This window comes from Vulpes vulpes, chromosome 1, assembly GCF_048418805.1.
Source record: "Vulpes vulpes isolate BD-2025 chromosome 1, VulVul3, whole genome shotgun sequence".
NCBI lineage: Eukaryota > Metazoa > Chordata > Mammalia > Carnivora > Canidae > Vulpes > Vulpes vulpes.
Window position 1 is genome coordinate 126,112,067 of NC_132780.1, and position 21,975 is coordinate 126,134,041.

General features: G+C 38.0%; 1 protein-coding gene, 1 non-coding gene and 1 pseudogene across 3 annotated transcripts in view; all 3 read right to left on the reverse strand.

The window, feature by feature from the left end:
* The window catches only part of LMLN (leishmanolysin like peptidase), an 87,771-nt gene that overhangs the window by 35,788 nt on the left and 30,008 nt on the right, over positions 1-21,975 (reverse strand). For both annotated transcript variants that reach the window (XM_025990223.2, XM_072728208.1), the window contains exons 9-11: positions 20,402-20,519; positions 17,549-17,656; positions 13,766-13,842 (exon numbers count right to left, since the gene is read on the reverse strand). In XM_025990223.2, coding sequence (XP_025846008.1) covers positions 13,766-13,842; positions 17,549-17,656; positions 20,402-20,519 — 303 coding nt within the window. The remainder of the gene's footprint in view (positions 1-13,765; positions 13,843-17,548; positions 17,657-20,401; positions 20,520-21,975) is intronic.
* LOC112913517 (ubiquitin-like protein FUBI pseudogene) lies at positions 4,490-4,905 on the reverse strand (annotated as a pseudogene).
* Positions 18,877-18,939, reverse strand: LOC112913836 (small nucleolar RNA SNORD48). Its single transcript, XR_003233751.1, has one exon. It is a non-coding gene; the product is annotated as a small nucleolar RNA SNORD48 (small nucleolar RNA).

Here is a 21,975-nt window from a genome sequence, read left to right on the forward strand (position 1 = left end):
TAACATACTTAATAGACTACAGTATAGTATAAATGTAACTTTTACTGGGAAACAAAAAAAAAATCATTTGATTTGCTTTATTCCAGTGGTCTGAAGCCAAACCTGATTTCTAAGGCATACCTGCACCTAATTTCAGAACATTTCCATCACCCCCTAAAAAACTATGTCCCCATTAGTAATCACTAATCATTATGGTCACTTTGTACCCATAATTAGTCGCTAATGTCACTAAAGGATGACCGGTAGTCCCTGGCAACCAGTAATCTACTGATTTGCCTATTCTGGACATGTCATAGAAATGAGATCTAGTCTTTTGTTTCTGAAGGCAAAATAAAATGAGTCACTTTTGTCAACGGTTTTTATTGTAAGCATTTTTTAAAAAAAGATTTTATTTATTCATTTGAGAAAGGAGAGGAAGAGGGAGAGAGAGAGAGAGAGAGAGAGAGAGGGAGGGAGGGAGAGAAAGCATGAGTGGCGGGATGGGCAGGGGGAGAAGCAGGGAGCCTGACATGGGACTCGGTCCCAGGACCCTGGGATCATGACCTGAGCCAAAGGCAGGTGCTTAACTTACTGAGCCCCCAGGTGCCCTGTCAGGGGATTTTAAAAGGAAGACAGGAGGCCATTAAGGACATGGGCTTTAGGGCAGCCCCGGGGGCTCAGCGGTTTAGCGCTGCCTACAGCCTAGGGCGTGATCCTGGAGACCCGTTATCAAGTCCCATCTCGGGCTCCCTGCATGGAGCCTGCTTCTCCCTCTGCCTGTGTCTCTGCCTCTCTCTGTGTCTGTCATGAATTTAAAAAAAAAAGAAAAAAAAAAAGGAGATGGGTTTTACGCACATCCTTACTGGGTGGAACTATGAACTTCTGAACTGGGCCAAAAGGCAAACACTCTAGGGATTCTGCATAAACACTCATAACTTGCAACAGTCAGCAACAGCCTGACCAACCAGTTGTGTTCAGCCAAGGTTTGTTTTCTGCTGCCAAAAGTAATCAAAATTCTTTGTATGAAACTTGTACATGCTTTTACTTTTTATTTTAAAAATACTTGACTTTTGCTCCCTAGCGGGACACTATTTGGATTGCTGTCCCAATCTGTGTACTCCAAATTGCAATTTTTTTATCCCAAATAAACACTTTTAATTATTGCCTCCTGACAATTTTAGGTTGACATGTGTCTGTTCTCTTTCACTTAGCATAATGTTTTCAAGGTTTATACATGTTATAACATGTGTTAGTCCTTCACTTCCTTGTTTAAAAATATTTTATCAAATTTTCTGAGTACAGTTGACAATGTCACATTAGCTTCAAGTGTACAACACAGTGATTCAACTTCTCTATACATTATACTCACCGTAAGTGTAGCTAGATTTTATTTTTTTAATTTTATTTTTTGAGAGAAAAAGAGAGAGAGAGAGAGAGAGAGAGAGAGAGAGAGAGAGAAAGTATCCCAAGCTGACGGCACACCCAGCAGGAAGCCTGATGCAGGACTTGATCTCCTGACCCAGACATGATGACCTGAGCCAAAGTCAAAAGTCAGACACTTAACCAAGTAAGCCACCCAGGCTCCTCTAGATTTTATTTTTTAGTGCAGTTTTAGGGTCACAGCAAAACTGAGTGTGAAGGACAGAGTTCCCATATATCTCCTGTCCCACAACACATATACCCTCCCTCACTATCCACAGAGTGCTACGTTATTACAATCAATGAACTTACACTCCAAGACATAGTCAACATTAGGGTTCACTTTTGGTGTTGTCCATTCTATAGGTTTGGACAAATGTATAAGACGTATTTGCCATTACAGTATCATATGGAATAACTTCACTGCCCTTAAAATCTTCTGTGCTCTAATTACCTCCCCTCCTCTTAACCCCTGGCAACCACTGATCTTTCTACTGTGTCCATAATTCTGCCTATGGTGGAATCATACAGTATGTTAGCTTTCCAAACTGGTTTCTTTCACCTAGTAGTATGCATTTAAGGTTTCCTCATGTTTTTCATGGCTTGATAGCTCATTTATTTTCAGCTTTGAATAATATCCCACTGTCCAGATGTACCACAGTGTATTTATTATCTATTAGCATACTGAAAGACAACTAGATTACTTCCAAGTTGGAAGTAAAGTTGTCTTTTATGAATAAATATAAATTGGCAATTATAAATAAAGCTGCTATAAGATCCATGTATAAATTTTTGAGTGGACACCAAGTTTTTAATTCATTCGATTAAATACCAAGAAGCACAACTGCTGGGTTGTTATGGTAAGAGTATGTTTTATTTTATAAAAAAAAACAAAAACTGCTAAACTGGGGCACATGAATGGCTCAGCTGGTTAAGCATCCAACTCTTGATTTTGGCTCAGGTTGTGATCTCAGGGTCATGAGATCGAGCCCCGCATCAGGCTGCTTCAGATTCTCTCTCCCTCTCCCTCTGCCCCTCCTGCTCATGCTCTAAAATAAATAAATCTTTAAAAAAAAAAAGAGACAAACTGTCTTCCAAAGTGGCTGTACCATTTTGCATTCCCACATCTTTAGAAGCATTTGGTATTGTCAGTGTTCCATATTTTGGCCATTCTAACAGGTGTGTAATAGTATTTTATTGTTGTTTTAATTTGCATTTCTCTGATGACATTTAAAAATTATTTATTTATTTATTCATGAGAGATACAGAGAGAGAGGCAGAGACACAGGCAGAGGAAGAAGCAGGCTCCATGCAGAAAGCCCGATGTGGGACTCGATCTCAAGACTCCAGGATCACACCCTGAGACAAAGGCAGACGCTCAACCGCTGAGCTACCCAGGTGTCCCTCTGATGACATTTTTTCCCCTGCTTTATAATACAATTGCCATCTTACATGATATATTGTTAGGTGACTTCTTAATAGCATCTAACCTACTTTTTTTGTTGCACCAGTCAGCATCCTAGGGTAGAACTCTTATTACCACTCATGTTCACAGAGTACTGTCCTTAAGTACAGGATAGCTAACTCATGGTTGGGCCATAATTAATGGGTAGTGGTATTTTCTAAAAATGGATTAATGCAATCATCCAAACCACATTAAATTTTCAACTAAGAGTTCATACATAGTCCATTTCCTTCCTTTAGTTGCTATTACTTCAAAATGTAGTTTTGAAATCCAAGAAGTGGGAAGAATGTCTCTTTGTTGTTGATGCTTCTTTGTTTTCCTTCCTTCCTTTCTCTTCCTTCTCTCTTATTCCTTTCCTTCCTTCTTTTCCCTTTTTATTTCTTTCTCAATAAGAAGATGAAATGAAATGGTTTATTAAGGAAATCAAAATCTAGTAAACATCAAAAACTTACAGAATGTTCACAAACTATTTTTGTATTGATGTTATAATTACTGACAAAATGTTTTTGCATTAAAATATGGAGCATCTTTTCATATGCTTATCTATATATCTTTTTTGGTGAACGGTCTGTTTAGATCTTTTGCTAATTTTAAATCGGGTTGTTCATTTTCTTATTGTTAAGTTTTAAGGCTTCTTCATATATATTTGGGTAATAGACCTTTATCAGATGTGCCTTTTACAAATATATTCTCCCTGTTAGTAGCCCATCCCTTCATTCCCTTGACTTCATTCCATTTAATGGCTGAATAATATTCCATTGTGTGCATACACCACATTTGGTTTATCCATTTGTCAGCTGATGAATATTTGAGTTGTTTCTACATTTTGATTATGATTTAAAGTTGCTGTGAATATTCATTTACAGGTTTTTGTGTGGACATGTTTTCAATTCTTTTAGATATACAACTGGGAGTAAAATTGCTAGATCATATAATAAATCTGTTTAACTTTCTGAGGGACTACCAATCTGTTTTCCAAAGTGGCTGCACCATTTTACATTCCCCCAAGCAGTATATGAGTTCCAATTTTCCCACATCCTCATCAGTACTTGCTATTGTCTTTTTGATTACAGTCATCTTATTGGGTGTGAAATAGCATCTCATTGTAGTTTTGATTTGTATTTCCCTAAGGCCTAATAATGATGCTGAGAATCATTTCATGTGGCTAGGGGCCATTTCTGTATTTTCTTCGGGAAAATATCTATTCACATCCTTCGCCTATTTTTAAATCATGCTGCCTTTGTATTGTTGAGTTATAAGAGTTCTTTGTATTTTCTGGGTATACTAGACCTTCATTAGATAGATGATTTGCAAATATTTTCTCCCGTTTTGTGAATTGCCTTTTCACTTTCTTTTTTTAAAAGATTTTATTTATTCATGAGAGACACAAAGAGAGAGGCAGAGACACAGGCAGAGTGAGGAGAAGCAGGCACCATGCAAAGAGCCCGATGTGGGACTTGATCCTCGGAATCAAGGATCACACCCGAAGCCAAAGGCAGATGCTCAACTGCTGAGACACCCAGGCATCCCAGCCTTTTCACTTTCTTGATAGTGTCCTTTGAAGCAAATAAATTTTCTCCTTTCTTTCTTTCTTTTGTTTTTTTGGCTGAACTAAGTGGCTTTATTGGGGAGAGTCAGGATTACAACAGACTTAAGAGTTGGCATTGGGGCCTTTCTTCTGACCAAAGGTGGGCACAACATTGACAAAGCACCAGTAGTACTGTATTTGCCACTTGGTTTGGCCTGTCTTCTTTCTCTTTTTCTCTGTTTGGCCACCTTGGGAGTCTTCCCTCTTACTTTCCCAGCACAGGCCAGGGAACCATGGACTTTACCCTTCCAAGCATGCAGCCGGCTACCTCCAGGGTGGAGACACCACACTGACCTAGGGTAGCCTCATCCTCTAGGGGCATGCCTACCAGCAGCAGGACTTGATCTTCTGGAAAGATGCCCTCCAGCGAGGCTACATGAGCCTTGATCTGGGTGACCGTCTCCTGGCCGGTCACCTCCAGAGTGTGTAGCTCCTGATTGACAAAAAGCTGCATTTTGGTGCTGAACCACAGGCACCGCAGCCACTGCCACAAAGATCAAGTCAAGAAACCGCCAGAAGTTGTTGTTGTTGTTGTTGTTGTTGTTGTTTTTTAAAGATTTTATTTATTTATTCATGAGAGACACAGAGAGAGAGAGAGGTAGAGGGAGAAGCAGGCTCCATGCAGGGAGTCCGATGTGGGACTCGATCCTGGTACTCCATCCTGGGACTCCAGGATCACACTCTGGCCTGAAGGCAGGCACTAAACCGCTGAGCCACCCAGGGATCCTGAGCCAGAAGTTTTTAATTTTGATGAAGTGTAATCTATCTAATCTTTCTTTGGTTGCTCATGCTTTTGTTATCATATTTAAGAAATCACTACTGGGTCTCCTGGGTAACTCAGTTGGTTAAGCATCTTACTTTGGCTCAAATCATGATCTCAGGGTCCTGGGATCAACCCCTGCAACAGGGAGCTCAGTGGGGAGTCTGCTTGTCCCTTTCCCCTTGCCCTTCCCCATCCCTTGCATGCTCTCTTTCTCAAATAAATAAAATCTTTTTTTAAAAAATTGCTCACTGCTTACCCCAATATCATTAAGATTTACATTTATGATTCTAAGAGTTTTTAAAATTTAAATTCAATTAATTAACATATAATGTATTACTAGTTTCAGAGGTGGAGTTTAGTGATTCATTGCATTCCCTCTTTAATGTCCATCACCCAGTTACCCCATCCCCCTCAGCAACCCTCAGTTTGCTTTCTATGATTAAGAAACTCTCATGGATTGTCTCCCTTTCTGATTTCATCTTGTTTTACTTTTCCCTCCCTTCCCTTATGATCCTCTGTTTTGTTTCTTAAATTCTATATATGAGTGAGATCATAGGATAATTGTCTTTTTCTGACTTACTTTTATTTAGCTTATGCTAAATACCCTCTGGTTCCATCCACGGTGTTGAGAAAAGCAAGATTTCATTTTTGATGGCTGAGTAGTATTCCATTGTGTATAAATATACACCACCTCTTCTCTATCCATTCATCTGTCTATGGACATCTGGGCTCTTTCCATAGTTTGGCTATTGTGGACATATTGTTATGAACATTGGAGTGCAAGTGTCCGTCAATCACTATATTTGTATCTTTGGAGTAAATATCTAGTAATGTAATTGCTGGGTCGCAATGTTTCAACTTTCTAAGGAACCTCCATACTGATTTCCAGAGTGTCTGCACCAGTTTGCATCCCCACCAATAGTATAAGAGTGTTCCCCTTTGTCCACATCCTTGCCAACATCTGTCGTTTCCTGACTTGTTAATTTTAGCCATTCTAACCTATGCACGGTGGTATCTCATTGTGGTTTTGATTTGTATTTCCCTGATGCCAAGTGATGTTGAGTATTTTTTCATATGTCTGTTGGCCATTTCTATGTCTTCTTTGGAGAAATTTCTGTTCATGTCCTCTGCCCGTTTCTTGATTGGATTCTTTGGGTGTTGAGTCTGATAAGTTCTTTATAGATTTTGGGTACTAGCCCTTTATCTGATATGTCATTTGCAAATATCTTCTCCCATTCTGTCGGCTGTCTTTTGGTTTTCTTGACTGTTTGCTCTACAAAAGCTTTTTATCTTGATGAAGTTCCAAGAGTTCATTTTTGTCTTTGTTTCTTGCCTGTGGAGGTATGTCTAGGAAGAAGTTACTTCGGCCAAGGTCATAGAGGTTACCGCCTATGTTCTCCTCTAGGATTTTGATGGATTCACGTCTCATTTAGGTCTTTCATTCATTTTGAGTCTATTTTTGTGTATAGTGTGAGAAAATGGTCTAGTTTCATTCTTCTGCATGTGGCTTCCAATTTTCCCAACACCATTTGTTGAAGAGACTATCTTTTTTCCATTGGATATTCTTTCCTCCTTTGTGGAAGATTAGTTGATCATAGAGTTGAGGGTAATATTTCTGGGTTCTCTATTCTGTTCCATTGATCTATGTGTCTGTTTTTGTGCCAGTACCGTACTGTCTTGGTGATTACTGTTTTGTAATAGAGCTTAAAGTCCGGAATTGTAATGCCACCAGCTTTGGTTTTCTTTCTTTCTTTTTCCTTAGTCACGATTTTATTTATTTATTTATTTATTTATTTATTTATTTATTTATTTATGAATTTTTAAAATGTATTTATGATAGTCACATACAGAGAGAGAGGCAGAGACATAGGCAGAGGGAGAAGCAGGCTCCATGCACTGGGAGTCCGACGTGGGATTCGATCCCGGGTCTCCAGGATCGCGCCCTGGGCCAAAGGCAGGCACTAAACCGCTGCGCCACCCAGGGATCCCTTTATTTATTTTTTAATTTAAATTCAATTAGCCAATATTTCGTACATACTTAGTTTTAGATGTAGTGTTCAATAATTTATCAGTTGTGTATAACATCCAGTGCTCATCACATCACATGCTCTCCTTAATGCCCATCACCTAACTACCCAATTCTCCTACCCACATCCCCTGTAGCAACTCTTACTTTGTTGCCTATAGTTAACAGTCTCTCAGGCTTTTTCTCCTTCTCTGAGGACTTCCCATTCAGTTTTCCCTCCCTTACCCTATGATCCTCTGTGCTGTTTCTTATATTCCACATCAGTGAAACAATATGACAATTGTCTTTCTCTGACTGACTTATTTTCCTCAGCATAATACCCTCCAGTTCCAACCACATCGATGTAATTGATAAGTATTCATCCATTCTGATGGCTAATATTCCAGTGTGTGTGTGTGTGTGTGTGTGTGTGTGTGTGTGTGTATACACCATATCTTCCTTATCCATTCATCTGCTGATGGATATCTTGGCTCTTTCTACGTTTGGCTATTATGGACATTGCTGCTATTCTACCAAACATTTAAAGAAGAAATAAAACCTATTCTTATGTAGCTGTTTCAAAAAATAGAAATGGAAGGAAAACTTCCAAATTCCTTCTACGAGGTCAGCATTACTATGATCCCAAAACCAAACACCTCATCAAAAAGGGAAATTAAAGACCAATATCCCTAATGAACATGTATGTCAAAATACTCACCAAGATATTAGCCAATAGGATCCAACAGTACAATTAAAAGGATTACCACAACCCAGCTTTGGTTTTCTTTTCCAACATTCCTTTGGCTATTCAGGATCTTTTCTGGATCCATACAAGTTTTAGGGTTATTTGTTCCAACTCTCAATTAAATTGCTGGTATTTTGATAGGGATTACATTGAATATGTAGATTGCTCTAGGTAGCATAGATATTTTAATAATGTTTGTTCTTCCAATCCATGAGCATGGAATGTTTTTTCCATTTCTTTTTGTCTTCCTTAATTTCTTTCATGAGTGTTCTATAGTTTTCTGAATACAGATCCTCTGCCCCTTTGGTCAGGTTTATTCCTAGGTATCTAATGGTTTTTGGTGCAATTGTAAATGGGATCAACTCCTTAATTTTTCTTTCTTCTGTCTCATTGTTAGTGTATAGAAATGCAACTGATTTCTGTGCATTGATTTTATATCCTGCCACATTGCTAAATTCCTGTATGAGTTCTAACAATTTGGGGGTTCTAGCAATTTGGGGGTGAGTCTTTGGGTTTTCCACATGAGTATCATGTCATTGTGAAGAGTGAGATTTTGACTTCTTTGCCAATTTGGATTTTATTTCTTTTTGTTGTCTGATTGCTGAGGCCAGGACTTCTAGTGTTATGCTGAAAACAGTAATGATAATGGACATCCCTGTTATGTTTTTGACATCAGGGGAAAAGCTCTCAGTCTTTCCCTATTGAGAATGGTATTTGCTATGGGCTTTTTATATATGGCTTTTATGATACTGAGGTATGTTCTCTCTTTCCCTACACTGTGAAGAGTTTTAATCAAGAAAGGAGGGGAGGAGGGCGGGGGGTGGGGGTGAATGGGTGACAGGCACTGAGGGGGGCACTTGATGGGATGAGCACTGGGTGTTATTCTGCATGTTGGTAAATTGAACACCAATAAAAAATAAATTTATTATTTAAAAAATCAAGATGGGGATCCCTGGGTGGCTCAGCGGTTTGGCGCCTGCCTTTGGCCCAGAGCACAATCCTGGAGTCCCGGGATCGAGTCCCGCGTCAGGCTCCTGACATGGAGCCTGATTCTCCTTCTGCCTGTGTCTCTGCCTCTCTCTCTCTCTCTATCATGAATAAATAAATCAATCTTTAAAAAAAATATAAAAATAAAAAAATAAAAAATAAAAAATCAAGAAAGGATGCTGTACTTTGTCAAATGCTTTTTCTGCATCTATTGAGAATATCATATGGTTCTTGTCCTTTCTTTTATCAATGTAGTGTATCACACTGATTTGCAGATGTTGAAACACCCTCAAAAACCAGGAATAAATCCTAATTGGTCATGGTGAATAATCCTTTTAATGCAATGTTAGATCCTATTGACTAGTACCTTGGTGAGAATTTTTGCATCTCTGTTCATTAGTGACATATCCTTTTTGGTGGTGTCTTTGTCTGGTTTTGGGATTAAGGTAATGCTGGCCTCAAATGAAGAGTTTGGAAGTTTTCCTTCCATTTCTGTTTTTTGAAATAGTTTCAAAAGGAAAGGTATAAATCCTTCTTTAAATGTTTAGTAGAATTCCCTTGGAAAATTATCCAGCCCTGGACTCTTGTTTGTTGAAGATTTTTGATTACTGGTTCAATTTCCTTGTGATTATGGGTCTGTTCAGATTTTCTACTTCTTCCTTTTTCAGTTTCGGGAGTTTATACATCTCTAGGGATTTCTTCCAGATTTCTAATTTGTTGGCATATAGTTGCTCATAATAAGTTCTTTTAATTGCTTGTACTTCTTTTGTGTTGGTTGTGAGCTCTCCTCTTTCATTCATGATTTTATTTATCTGGGTCCTTTTTCTTTTCTTTTTGATAAGTCTGTCCAGGGGTTTATCAATTTTACTAATTCTTTCAAAGAACCGGCTCCTAGTTTTGTTGATCTGTTCTAGTGCTTTGTTTTTTATTTTGGGGGGAGTTTTTTTTTTTTTTGCTTGTTTTTGTTCTTTTGGTTTCTATCTCATTGATTTCTGCTCTAATCTTTATTCTAATCTAACCTAATTCTCTTCTCCTCCTGGGATTAGGTTTTATTTGCTGTTCTTTCTCCAGCTACTTTAGGTATGTTAGGTTATATATTTGAGACCTTTCTTGAGAAAGGCTTCTATTGCTATATACTTCTTCCTTAGGACCGCCTTTGCTGCATCCCAAAGATTTTGAACAGTTGTCTTTTCATTTTCATTTATTTCTATGATTTTTAAAAATTCTTTAATTTCCTGGTTGACCCATCCATTCTTTAGTAGGATGCTCTTTAATCTCCATCTATTTGAGTTCTTTCCAAATTTCCTCTTATGATTGAGTTCAAGTTTCAAAGCATTGTGGTCTCAAAATATGCAGGGAATGATCCCAATCTTTTGGTACTGGTTGAGACCTGATTTGTTGACCCAGTATGTGATCTATTCTGGAGAACATTCCATGTGCACTCAAGAAGAAGGTGTATTCTGTTGCTTTAGGATGGAAGGCTCTGAATATATCTGTTAAGTCCCTCTGGTCATTCAAAGCCCTTGTTTCCTTGTTCATTTTCACTTAAATGATCTGTCCATTGCAGTGAGTGGCAACTCCGGGATAACAAAGAGCTAAAAATTACACAAGACTTTTGATTGATTGGATTAAGAGGTGTTGAGAGGGAGTTGTCAAGGATAATTTCCAGGTTTATTGTATTATTATCAATGTGTTTCTTTAATTTTGTTATTAATTGGTTTATATAATTGGCTGCTCCCATGTAAGGGTCATAAATACTTACAATTGCTAGATATTGTTGGATAGACCCTTTAATTATGATATAGTGTTTTTCCTCATCTCTTATTACAACCTTTGGTTTAAGATCTAATTTGTCTGATATAAAGACTGCTACACCAGCTTTCTTTTGATGTCCATTAGCATGATAAATGGTTTTCCACCCCCTCACTTTCAATCTGGAGGTGTTTTTGAGTCTAAAATGAGCATCTTGGGCAGCCCGGGTGGCTCGGGGTTTGGCGCGCCTTTGGCCCAGGGCTTGGTCCTGGAGTCCTGGGATCGAGTCCCATGTTGGGCTCCCTGCATGGAGCCTGCTTCTCCCTCTGCCTGTGTGTGTCTCTCTCTCTGTGTCTCTCATGAATAAATAAATAGAGTCTTAAAAAAGTAAATAAAATGAGCATCTTGCAGACAGCATATTGATGGGTCTTGCTTTTTTATTCACTCTAATACCCTGTGTCTTTTGATTGGAGCATTTGGCCCATTTACATTCAGAGTAACTACTGAAAGATATGAATCTAATGCCATTGTATTACTTAGAGTCAGTTTCTATATATTGTCTGTTTCTGGTGCATGTTACTTTTGGACTCTTCCTTTGCTTAAAGGATCCCCTTTAATATTTCTTGCAGGGCTGATGACAAATTCTTTTAGTTTCTATTTGTCCTGGAAGCTTTTTGTCTCTCCTATTTTGAATGACAATCTTGCTGGATAAAGTATTCTTGGCTGCAGATTTTCCTCATTCAACACTCTGATATATCATGCCAGCCCTTTCTGGCCTGCCAGGTCTCTGTGGATAGGTCTGCTGCCAGTCTAATGTTTCTACCCTGTAGGTTATGGACCTTTTGTCCTGAGCTGATGTCAGGATTTTTCCTTTTCTCTGAGATTGGCAAGTTTCACTATTATGTGTTGAAATGTTCACCTAGTTTCATTGATTTTGCGGGGGGTTCTCTGTGCCTCCTGGACTTGAATGTCTGTTTCCTTCCCCAGATTAGGGAAGTTCTCTGCTATAATTTGTTTCAATATATCTTCTGCCCCTCTCTCTTTCCTTTTCTTCTGGGATACCAATTATTCTAATATTATTTTGCTTTATCTCAAATTATCTCAAATTCTTCCCTCACGATCCAGTAGTTATTTATCTCTTTCTCAGCGTCTTTATTCATCATCATTTTGTCTTCTGTATCATCAATTCTCTCTTCTCCCTCATTTATTCTAGCAGTTAGAGCCTCCATTTTTTATTGCATCTCATGAATAGCCTTTTTAATTTCAATTTGATTAGATTTTAGTTCTTTTATTACTCCAGAAAGGGATTCCCTAGTATCTTCTATGCTTTTTCCAACCCCAGCTAGTATCTTTATAATCATTATTCTGAGCTCTAGTTCTGACATCTTACTTATATCCATATTGATTAGGTCCCTGGCTGTCAGTACTGCCTCTTGTTCTCTCTTTTGAGGTGACTTTTTCCATCCTTTTCCATTTTTGCAGAAAATGGTCACTTTTCTATTTGTAGAATTGCAGCAATTCTGTTCTTGATCTCCAATTGAGTTCATACGTGTTCAGAATCATTTGATAGCTATCTAGCTGAATTCCTGGGACCAGACAAATCTAAGGTCTCCTACTCCTCCACAATCTTGGGCTCTTCAATTCTAAGAGTTTCATATTTAGGTCTTTGATTCATTTTGAGTTAATCTTTATATATAATCATATGTAGTAGGGGTTTATTCTTTTGCATGTAGATACCCAGTTGTCCCAAGAGTAACTTTTAAAACTATTCTTTCATCAGTCAATGGTCTTGGTACCTATATCAATGTCTTTGCTCTTAACCATTATATATGCATGTGTGTACTTCGGTCATGATACATATCCTTCTTACTGTGTGAGACACTATACAAAAAAAAAAAAAAAAGAAAGAAAGAAACTTCTCAAGAATACTTGCGCAGAATATGTGAAAGCCTTTGGGCAGTAGAAAGGACTATTTAAAATGCAGGGAGACAGATAAGAAAAAGCTACTACAGTAATCCAGGCAAAATATAATGGTGGCCTTGATAAAGGCAGTGGTGACCAAAAAAGTAGATAGACTCCGGGATAACAAAGCTAAAAATTACACAAGACTTTTGATTGATTGGATTAAGAGGTGTCGAGAGGGAGTTGTCAAGGATAATTTCCAAGTTTCTGGATAGATAAATAATAATGTTTTTTACTGGGAGAAGCAACTTAGTTAACCTACACTTAAGTCTTATGGGTTTCTGAAAATTAATTTCCAAGTCTATAACTTTAAAATATTGTCAGATATTTAGAAACAGCTTGCCCATGTTACTGCTGTGTTGCCCTAGAAAAAGGAAAAGTGGTATAAAATTCGCCAGTGCCGTGATTTCACAAGTTACTTTACAAACTCCACAGTGTTTCTGTACCTACTGGTATCTTAAAGAAACTAGCATTGTTTAGAGTCATTTAAAAACAGCATCCTACTACTTTACCAGAAAGCTCTACTGCTTTAAAAACGAGGAATCTACACATCATCAATTTCATTCACAACTTTAAAGATTTGTTTAGTCTTTCCTTTATATTAGCATGGCCTCTAATGCAAAATACTCACTACAAAATAAATCTCACAATGCTTGGAATTTTGTTCTGTTCATTACTATACCTCAGGGCCTCAAGTATTTATTAAATTAATGAATAGAATTGGTATAGGTTATGATAGCTAATTGCACAAAACTCAAATATTTTATTTCAGTGTAAAAAATATATATATATATATTTTAAAGATTTTATGCATTTATTTGACAGAGAGAGAGACAGAGAGAACACATGCACAAGTAGGCAGCAGAGTGGCAGGCAGAGGGAGAGGGAGAAGCAGACTCCCAAAGGAACAGGGAGCCTGACTCAGGGCTCGATCCCCGGATCCTAGGATCATGGCCCGAGCCAAAGGCAGATATTTAATGGCTGAGCCACTCAAGTACTCATATATTTTCTTAAACTAATACTCATTTCATCTTAATATTAAACTTAATGTTTGTATCATTTTAACAACAATTCATATAATATTCTTACAGGTGTCTTACCCAGTGTCTTCCATTAATGCCAGAGTGATTCGAGAGAAGACTCGGTTCTGGGTGTGAGAACCAGTCATTGCTTCATTCTGAAAATCAACAGATTTTAAATTAGAAAACTGGACTTTCTAAAACTCCTAGTAATTCCCATGATTACTTTGATATATATATATGTAAAATGTCTCAAGCATAAGAGGCTGACTTATTCACTTAAAGTAGTGAAATATATAAGCCTTCTTTAAAGTACAATGATGCAGCTCAAAACCAGATTTGTTTTCTGTTTTACATGTCTATATTGTATACAATTTCCTAAAATGGCAGACTACCAGCATTTAGAACTCTGATGAAACTGAGGACAAATATATGGAAACAGAAATACTATAAAAAATATTACACTCTCCAGACAATGTAAAATGAGTGGTTGAGACAGATGCCCATAAAATATTTGAAGGGTTGGTTATTTGCCTAAATTACAAATAAATAAATAAATAAATAAATAAATAAATAAATAAATAAAAATCCAACTTTATAACCCTCAACCTTAGTATCACAGAAATATACATCAATATGCAAATCAAGTATTACAGAATCATAGGATCAAAGGAGTTACATGAGGGACCTAAAATGTCATCAAAGTCTACTATCTACCCAGTGTTACAATTCATATCATAAAATTCCTACAACAGCTCTGATTACTTTTCAGATCCTTATGGTGAATGCTAGATGGTCATCTCAAGTACTTTAATATCATTTTAAAAAGTGGTTCAGGGACACAAAGTTGATTTCAGAGAAAGGCAGCCATTAGTGAAATTAATACTGTCAAGTCTCTACTGTAAAGTAAATAAATTTTCATATGTGACTAACCTACAGTTTTCTAATGGGAATCACTTGGGAAAACTGCTTAAGGAAAATTAAAAAACTGAAATTTCCATGGGAGAAACAAATTTAATGTGCCTTTCATAAGTTCCCATCACTATTTCTTTGTGGTTACCTAGATAAGAACAGATTGTAAAGCATTAATGCTTTACACTCAGTGAAGCATTAATCTCACTCTTCTCTAAGTATGAAACTGATTTGGAATTTCCCTATGTGCACTGACTCTTATGGGGATGTCCCTTATACAGATCTAGAATTTATGTCTATGGAACTGTTAAAAAGAAAACATATTAGTTCTCATTTGGGACATACTATTTCTAAGTCAGGCTGGTTCTTAAGCCCCTCTGTTATGGCCTTATGCTCCTGTATTTGAGCTGGAGTGGGGAGGGGAAGAGGCATGGATGACATCCCCTACACTGCTATGTGGAGCATGAGAAATGCCTGAATTTTGCCAGGCTCCAGGCTGTGCATTCTTTGTTGTATTCTTCCAAGTACATCTTTTTTCTTTTTTTTTTTTTTAAGATTTATTTATTCATTCATTCAGAGAGAGCGAGAGAGAGGCAGAGACACAGGCAGAGGGAGAAGCAGGCTCCATGCAGGAAGCCCAACGTGGGACTCGATCCCCGGTCTCCAGGATCACAACCCGGGCTGCAGGCGGCGCGAAACCACTGCGCCACCGGGGCTGCCCCAAGTACATCTTTCTTCAATGTGGCTTGTTAGGTCTTGTGAACTTGAATGCTTATTTAGTTGAACCTAAGAACATCCACTGAAATGCCATTCCTGAAAGGCATCACGAATATAAATAAATTGCTCATCACAATATTTTTTAAAAAGATTTTATTTATTCATTCATGGGAGACAGAGAGACAGAGACAGAGACACAGGCAGAGGGAGAAGCAGGCTCCATGCAGGGAGCCCGATGTGGGACTTGACCCTGGGACCCCGGGATCATGCCCTGAGCAGAAGGCAGATGCTCAACCGCTGAGGCACCCAGGTGCCCCTCATTACAACTTTTTTTTTAAGATTTTAAAAATTTTATTCATTCATTCATGAGAGAGAGAGAGAGAGAGAGAGAGAGAGACAGGCAGAGGGAGAAGCAGGCTCCATGCAGGGAGCCTGACATGGGACTAGATCACGGGTCTCCAGGATCACACCCTGGGCTGAACGTGGCACTAAACCGCTAAGCCACCTGGGCTGCCCACATTACAACATTTTTAAAATAAAAAATTTAGGGACCACCGGCTGGCTCAATCAGTAGAGTGTGCAACTCTTGATACCAGGGTTGTAAGCTCAAGACTCATGCCTAATGTAGAGATTACTTAAAAATATAATAAAAATAAAATAATTAAACCACAGTTGTTCAGTAACACAGGACTGTTGTTACATTCATATAATACTACGTAGCTATTAAATCATGTTGGTTTATAATGACTTTTCCCCGGATTTTAATATTTTGTGCAACGGAGCAATAGCAGCTAAATATAAAGTACACTAAGACAGGTAAACACAGCAATAGACAAATGCTGTCCTGTGCATTCATTCCCTGTTCTTCCACTTGGTTTAGTATGGCCAGAGGCTCTGTTTTAAAAATGCTAACTGCATGACTCCAATTTTGTACATTTTACTCTTGCCCTCATTAATTAGTTTATAAAATCTCTCTTCTGACTACCATCATTTGTTGTTGTTTAAGAAATATTAGAGTAGGGCAGCCCGGGTGGCTCAGCGGTTTAGTGCTGCCTACAGTCCAGGGCATGATCCTGGAGACCCGGGATCAAGTCCCACGTCGGGCTCCCTGCATGGAGCCTGCTTCTCCCTCTGCCTGTGTCTCTGCCTCTCTCTCTCTCTCTCTCTCTGTGTGTGTGTCTCTCATGAGTAAATAAAATCTTAAAAAAAAAAGTTGTTAAAAAAAAAGAAATATTAGAATAAATATAGGAGGTTATCTATTGGAAATATGTTTAAAATTGAACTAGTACTTTTTTTAAAATTTTTTTTTTGTTTAATTTTTATTTATTTATGGTAGTCACAGAGAGAGAGAGAGAGAGAGAGAGAGAGAGAGAGAGAGAGAGAGAGGCAGAGACATAGGCAGAGGGAGAAGCAGGCTCCATGCACCAGGAGCCCGACGTGGGATTCGATCCCGGGTCTCCAGGATCGCGCCCTGGGCCAAAGGCAGGCGCTAAACCTCTGCGCCACCCAGGGATCCCTGAACTAGTACTTTTATTATGACTTACTGCTTTAGTTAGTGGTATAATGTTTGTTTTTCCCACAAGTCTTCTTATTTTTAGTGTTCAATTTTGAAGAAAGAGATTTTTTAGGAAAGCAGAAATTGCATTATCACAGGAGCCCTATACTGCTTGGAAAGATATCTAAGATGCATTATTAAGTGGAAAATAGTTGCACAAATGTATAAATCCATTAAAAAACAAAACAGTGTATCGGTGCGTACATCTCTACACATATACAACATTTCTGGAAGTGATTACATCTAAAAGTGGATCTGAAGCGATGAAGGGGAAAAGGTACAAGAAGTCCCCATATGTTTTTAGGTTTATGTAGGGTCCACTTTATGGAAAAGAAAGGGAAGTAAGTTGGAACGAGAAGCAGTACTTATTATAGGGGCTGCTTATCAAACTTTGGAGTCTTAAAAAGAGGCAAGGAGTTAACAAACAAACAAATAAATAATAACCAAGGAGGTCAGGTAAGATTCATTCTAGTTTGCTATTGACCTGAATTTAATAATGAGAAATTGCTTATTAAGAGAAAAACACACACACACACACAAAAATAAAGAAAAATAGTAATTTTACTTTACAATCCATTATACTGTTTGAATAACGAATAAGAATTACTTTTATTAAAAAAGAATTACTTTCTTTTGATTGAAGAAAAAATATGTCTAGTAAGATTTAAAAGTAAACTAACCTCTAATAACCTCTTTTCCCAATGGTTGAGCTCAGTGCCCATACCACCTTGATTTTCGAGTTCCATTCCCTCCAGAATTGGACAGTTAAAATGTTTTCGGGCTTCATCCTAAGAACCAGAAAAAATAAATAAACCCTACAAAAGTACAATATGATAATGACATTATTTTTATATAACTATAATAATCATTAAAGAATGATTGGTGAGAAGTAAGGACATCCATTAAAAATATGATTTTTAACATAATTAAAATATTTTGATACTATTACACTCTTCACTGCTAGTAAATTACTATTTCTCTTGATATTTTTTCTCTCTATTTGAAGAATTGGGTTTGAAGTCATATATATTTCAAAAAAGCTATAGCCTGGGACACCTGGGTGGCTCAGGGCATGATCCTGAGTCTGAGGATTGAGTCCCGCATTGGGCTCTGTGTGGGAAGCCTGCTTCTCCCCGACTATCTCTCTTTCTCTCTATGTGTGTGTCTCTCATGAATAAATAAAATCTTAAAAAAAAAAAAGCTATAAACTAACATGACTACCATCTGTAAAAACATTGTATCAACAATGTTTTTAAAGAAGGCATAAACTGCTTTTAGTTTAGATACAGTCTTTTAAACAAAAATAAGTTTTTCATTAGAATAAAATTTTGCTTATTTTTTTTTTCTGTTCTTTGTTTAGAAATTTCCAGTGATGGGAAATACTCCAAGAGCAGTCCAAAAGTTCAGAAGGCAGGGGCACTGGCTTCAGTCAGTAGAGCATGTGACTCTTGATCTTGGGGTCTTTTTTTTTTTTTAATATTTTATTGGAATCCTTTTAATAAAAACAAGTATTCATATTAAATAAGTCTAATTGGTCTAAAAGTATTTAAGCATCTCAAAATTTCTGGGCAGTTTCTTTCCTCCAGTAAGTTGACAGCTGCTCACATAGATTAATGCAGGGAAATTAGATGGAAGTTCCTAGGATCTGCCCAACACCAATCAGATAGGAGGTATCCTCTGCATGAACAAAACCCGTATTAGCCAAGGAAAAAGGACATGACTCTTCACAGCCTGCAGGTTCAAGTGGCACGAGCCATTCCAAGGGTACAGACACCTCAACAGCACTGATCCAAGAGCGTGAATTACAAGCTTCAGCCCTTCAGTATCTGATTAGTACCTAACCTTTGAAAGGGCACTGCCCCAGGTAGGCTTCCAGAATAATCAAGCTTGAATCAAGGGTAACAGCGGTGGAAATCTTCAAACACCTAATGGGGAATCAAACAGGGATTCATCACTAGTAAAGGTTTCCGGGCCCTCCGCTTTCTCCCCAGCCCAGCGGCAGGGGGTTAGTCAGCTTGCTGCGGTGATGGCGTCAGTGAGGCACTCAGAGTCACCGGGGTTCATCATCACTCCCTCTTTTTTTTTTTTTTTTTTTAAAGATTTTACTTATTTATTCATGAGAGACACAGAGAGAGGCAGAGACACAGGTAGAGGGAGAAGCAGGCTCCAATGCAGGGAGCCTGACAGAATCAATCCCGGGACTCCAGGATCACGCCCTCAAAGGTAGATGCTCAACTGCTGAGCCACCCAGGCGTCCCATTGATCCTGAGGTTTTAAACTTGAGCCCCACATTGGGGGCAGCGTTTATTTTAAAAATAAGAGGATGGGATGGTTAATTTTATGTGTCAACTTGGCTAGGCCACAGTGCCCAGATATTTGATCAAACATTATTCTGAATGTTTCGGTAAGGGTGTTTTTGGGGGAGATTAACATTTACTTTAAGTATAGCAGATTACCCTCCAGAATATAGACAGGCCTCATCCAATCAGTTGAAGGCCTTAAAAGAACAAAGACTGACTTTACCCAAGCAAGAAGAACTTCTGCAAGCTTACTGCCTTAAACCCAAACTGTTAGTTACTCTTGCCTGAGTTCCAGCCTGTCGGCTTATGAGAGTTTGGGCCCTCTAAACCTCCAAAACTGCATGAGCCATTTTCTTAAAATAAATTTCCTTCCCTCCCTCCCTCAATTTCTCCCCCTTTTTCTCAGTCAACACATTCTATTGGTTCTGTTTCTCTGGACAACCTTGACTAATGATGACTGCATGATCAGCAATTATGCAAATAGTAGCAGTGATCTTAAGAGGTATGACAGTAGAGGAGCACTTGTTTAAAGTAATGAGTCGAATGGAGCCAGGAAGAGTTATTGCCAAATTTCTATTTCTTCAGATTTCTTTTGGCTTGTAGCTTCACTGTACTGCCTTTATATTGGTTTTCTTATTATAAGCTCTAATCTTAAAATTTCCTTCCTTCCTTCCTTCCTTCCTTCCTTCCTTCCTTCCTTCCTTTCTTCTTCCCTTCCTCCCTCCCTTCCTTCCTTCCTTTCTGATTTTATTTATTTATTCATGAGAGACACAGAGAGGGAGAGAGAGAGAGGCAGAGACACAGGCAGAGGGAGAAGCAGGCTCCATGCAGGGAGCCCGACGTGGGACTCGATCCCAGGTCTCCAGGATCACACCCTGGGCTGAAGGCAGCGAGCGCTAAACCGCTGAGCCACCTGGGCTGCCCAAATTCTTTTTTTTAAAAAAATTACTTATTTGAGAGACAGAGAGACAGTGTGCACACACAAACAGGAGGAATGGCAGAGGAGGAGAGAATCTCAAGCAGACTCCACACTGAGCACAAAACCCTATGTGGAGATCGATTCCATGACCCAGAGATCATGACCTGAGCTGAAACCAAGAGTTGGACATGTAACCAACTAAGCTACCCAGGTGCTCCTGATCTTAAATTCTTAAGCAATAGTGATTAGTAAAGAAAGAACTATAAGAAAAAGAGCAGATGGCTCAGGAAACATGAAGCAGTTTTGTTACGTACGACAACACGAGGTGTTACTAGAAGATACACAGTGTGAGGAACGATCTTATTATCGCGAACATTCCATAATCTCTCCACTTTTCGAACTACTTTATCACTCCATTGATACAATCCAAGACTGTAATTAAAGAATAAAAGACAGTCATTTTACATATTCACCACAACTTTATTTTTTTTTCATATTCACCACAACTTTAAACAGTAAAAGTACTTATGAAAATCAGTATGAAATTAAAATATTTGAGTTACTATGCACCAAGTCCTTTGCAAGTATTTGCCATTTTCTAATTTAATCTTTTCAACAATTTTATGAGATTATCATCACTATTTTGCAGATAAAGAGACAGAGGCTTAGAGAGATGAAGTAACTTGCTTAAGTTCACATAGCTAATACGGTTCAGATGACAATGAATTAATTCCTTTTAATAAGTTTATTGGATAAAACAAAAGCAAGTCCAGGGCCATATCCAAGGATATAAAGAATTTAATAAATAACAACAACAAATGGCATTTTTTTTTGTTTTTGGTATTTTAATTTAGTAGAGAAAGTATAGTTTACTTAATAACTGTGCTGTTAAACTGATTATCCATCTATGAAAAAAGTGAAATCCCTGTATCATCCCATACATAGTAATAAACTCCAGGAAGATATTAGCAAAATAGCAGGCCTCTGAAAATTCTCTGTTCATGAAAGCAATGAGTAAAGTGGCAAAATGCCTAAATCAACTTTTTTCAGAACTTTGGAAATTAACTAAAGACTTGCAGCAAACCAGGAAGCATTTACTTTTTAAAAGATGGATAAAGGGATCCCTGGGTGGCGCAGCGGTTTGGCGCCTGCCTTTGGCCCAGGGCGCGATCCTGGAGACCCGGGATCGAATCCCACATCGGGCTCCTGGTGCATGGAGCCTGCTTCCCCCTCTGCCTGTGTCTCTGCCTCTCTCTCTCTCTCTCTCTCTCTTTGTCTGTGACTATCATAAATAAATTTTAAAAAATAAAAAATTTTTAAAAATAAAAATAAAAAAATAAAAGATGGATAAATTCATTAAGAACACAGCAAGCTTTGTGGCATTTTCCCATGTCCCCTCTCCAATTATGTGGCAGCCCTGAAAATTAAAAGCCCACAATCATGGTGAAAGCCAGCAGCCTTCAGGGCGTAGAATGGGGTGGACTACAAGAATGCATTTAAAAAAAAAAATCCCATAATCCAACTATGTCTATAAGAAACAAAGTTCAGACTCAAGGACACAAATAGGTTGAATCTAAAAGAATTAAACAGATGTACCAAGCAAACAGTACTCAAAAGAAAGCTGGAATGGCTAGATCTTCTGTATCAGACAAAATAGACTTTAAAAAAAAATTGTTTATAGAGACAAAGAGGGAGATTTTATAATGTCATATGATGAAAGGCTCAATCCACCAAGAAAATATAAGTTATAAACATATATGTACCTTTCAAAAGAATCCCAAAATACATGAAGCAAAAATAAATTCTGAAAGAAATTAGAGCTATGAATGTAAAAAATTCAAATAACAATTTATTAGAAAACATTTAGAGTATTTTTATAATCATTGGA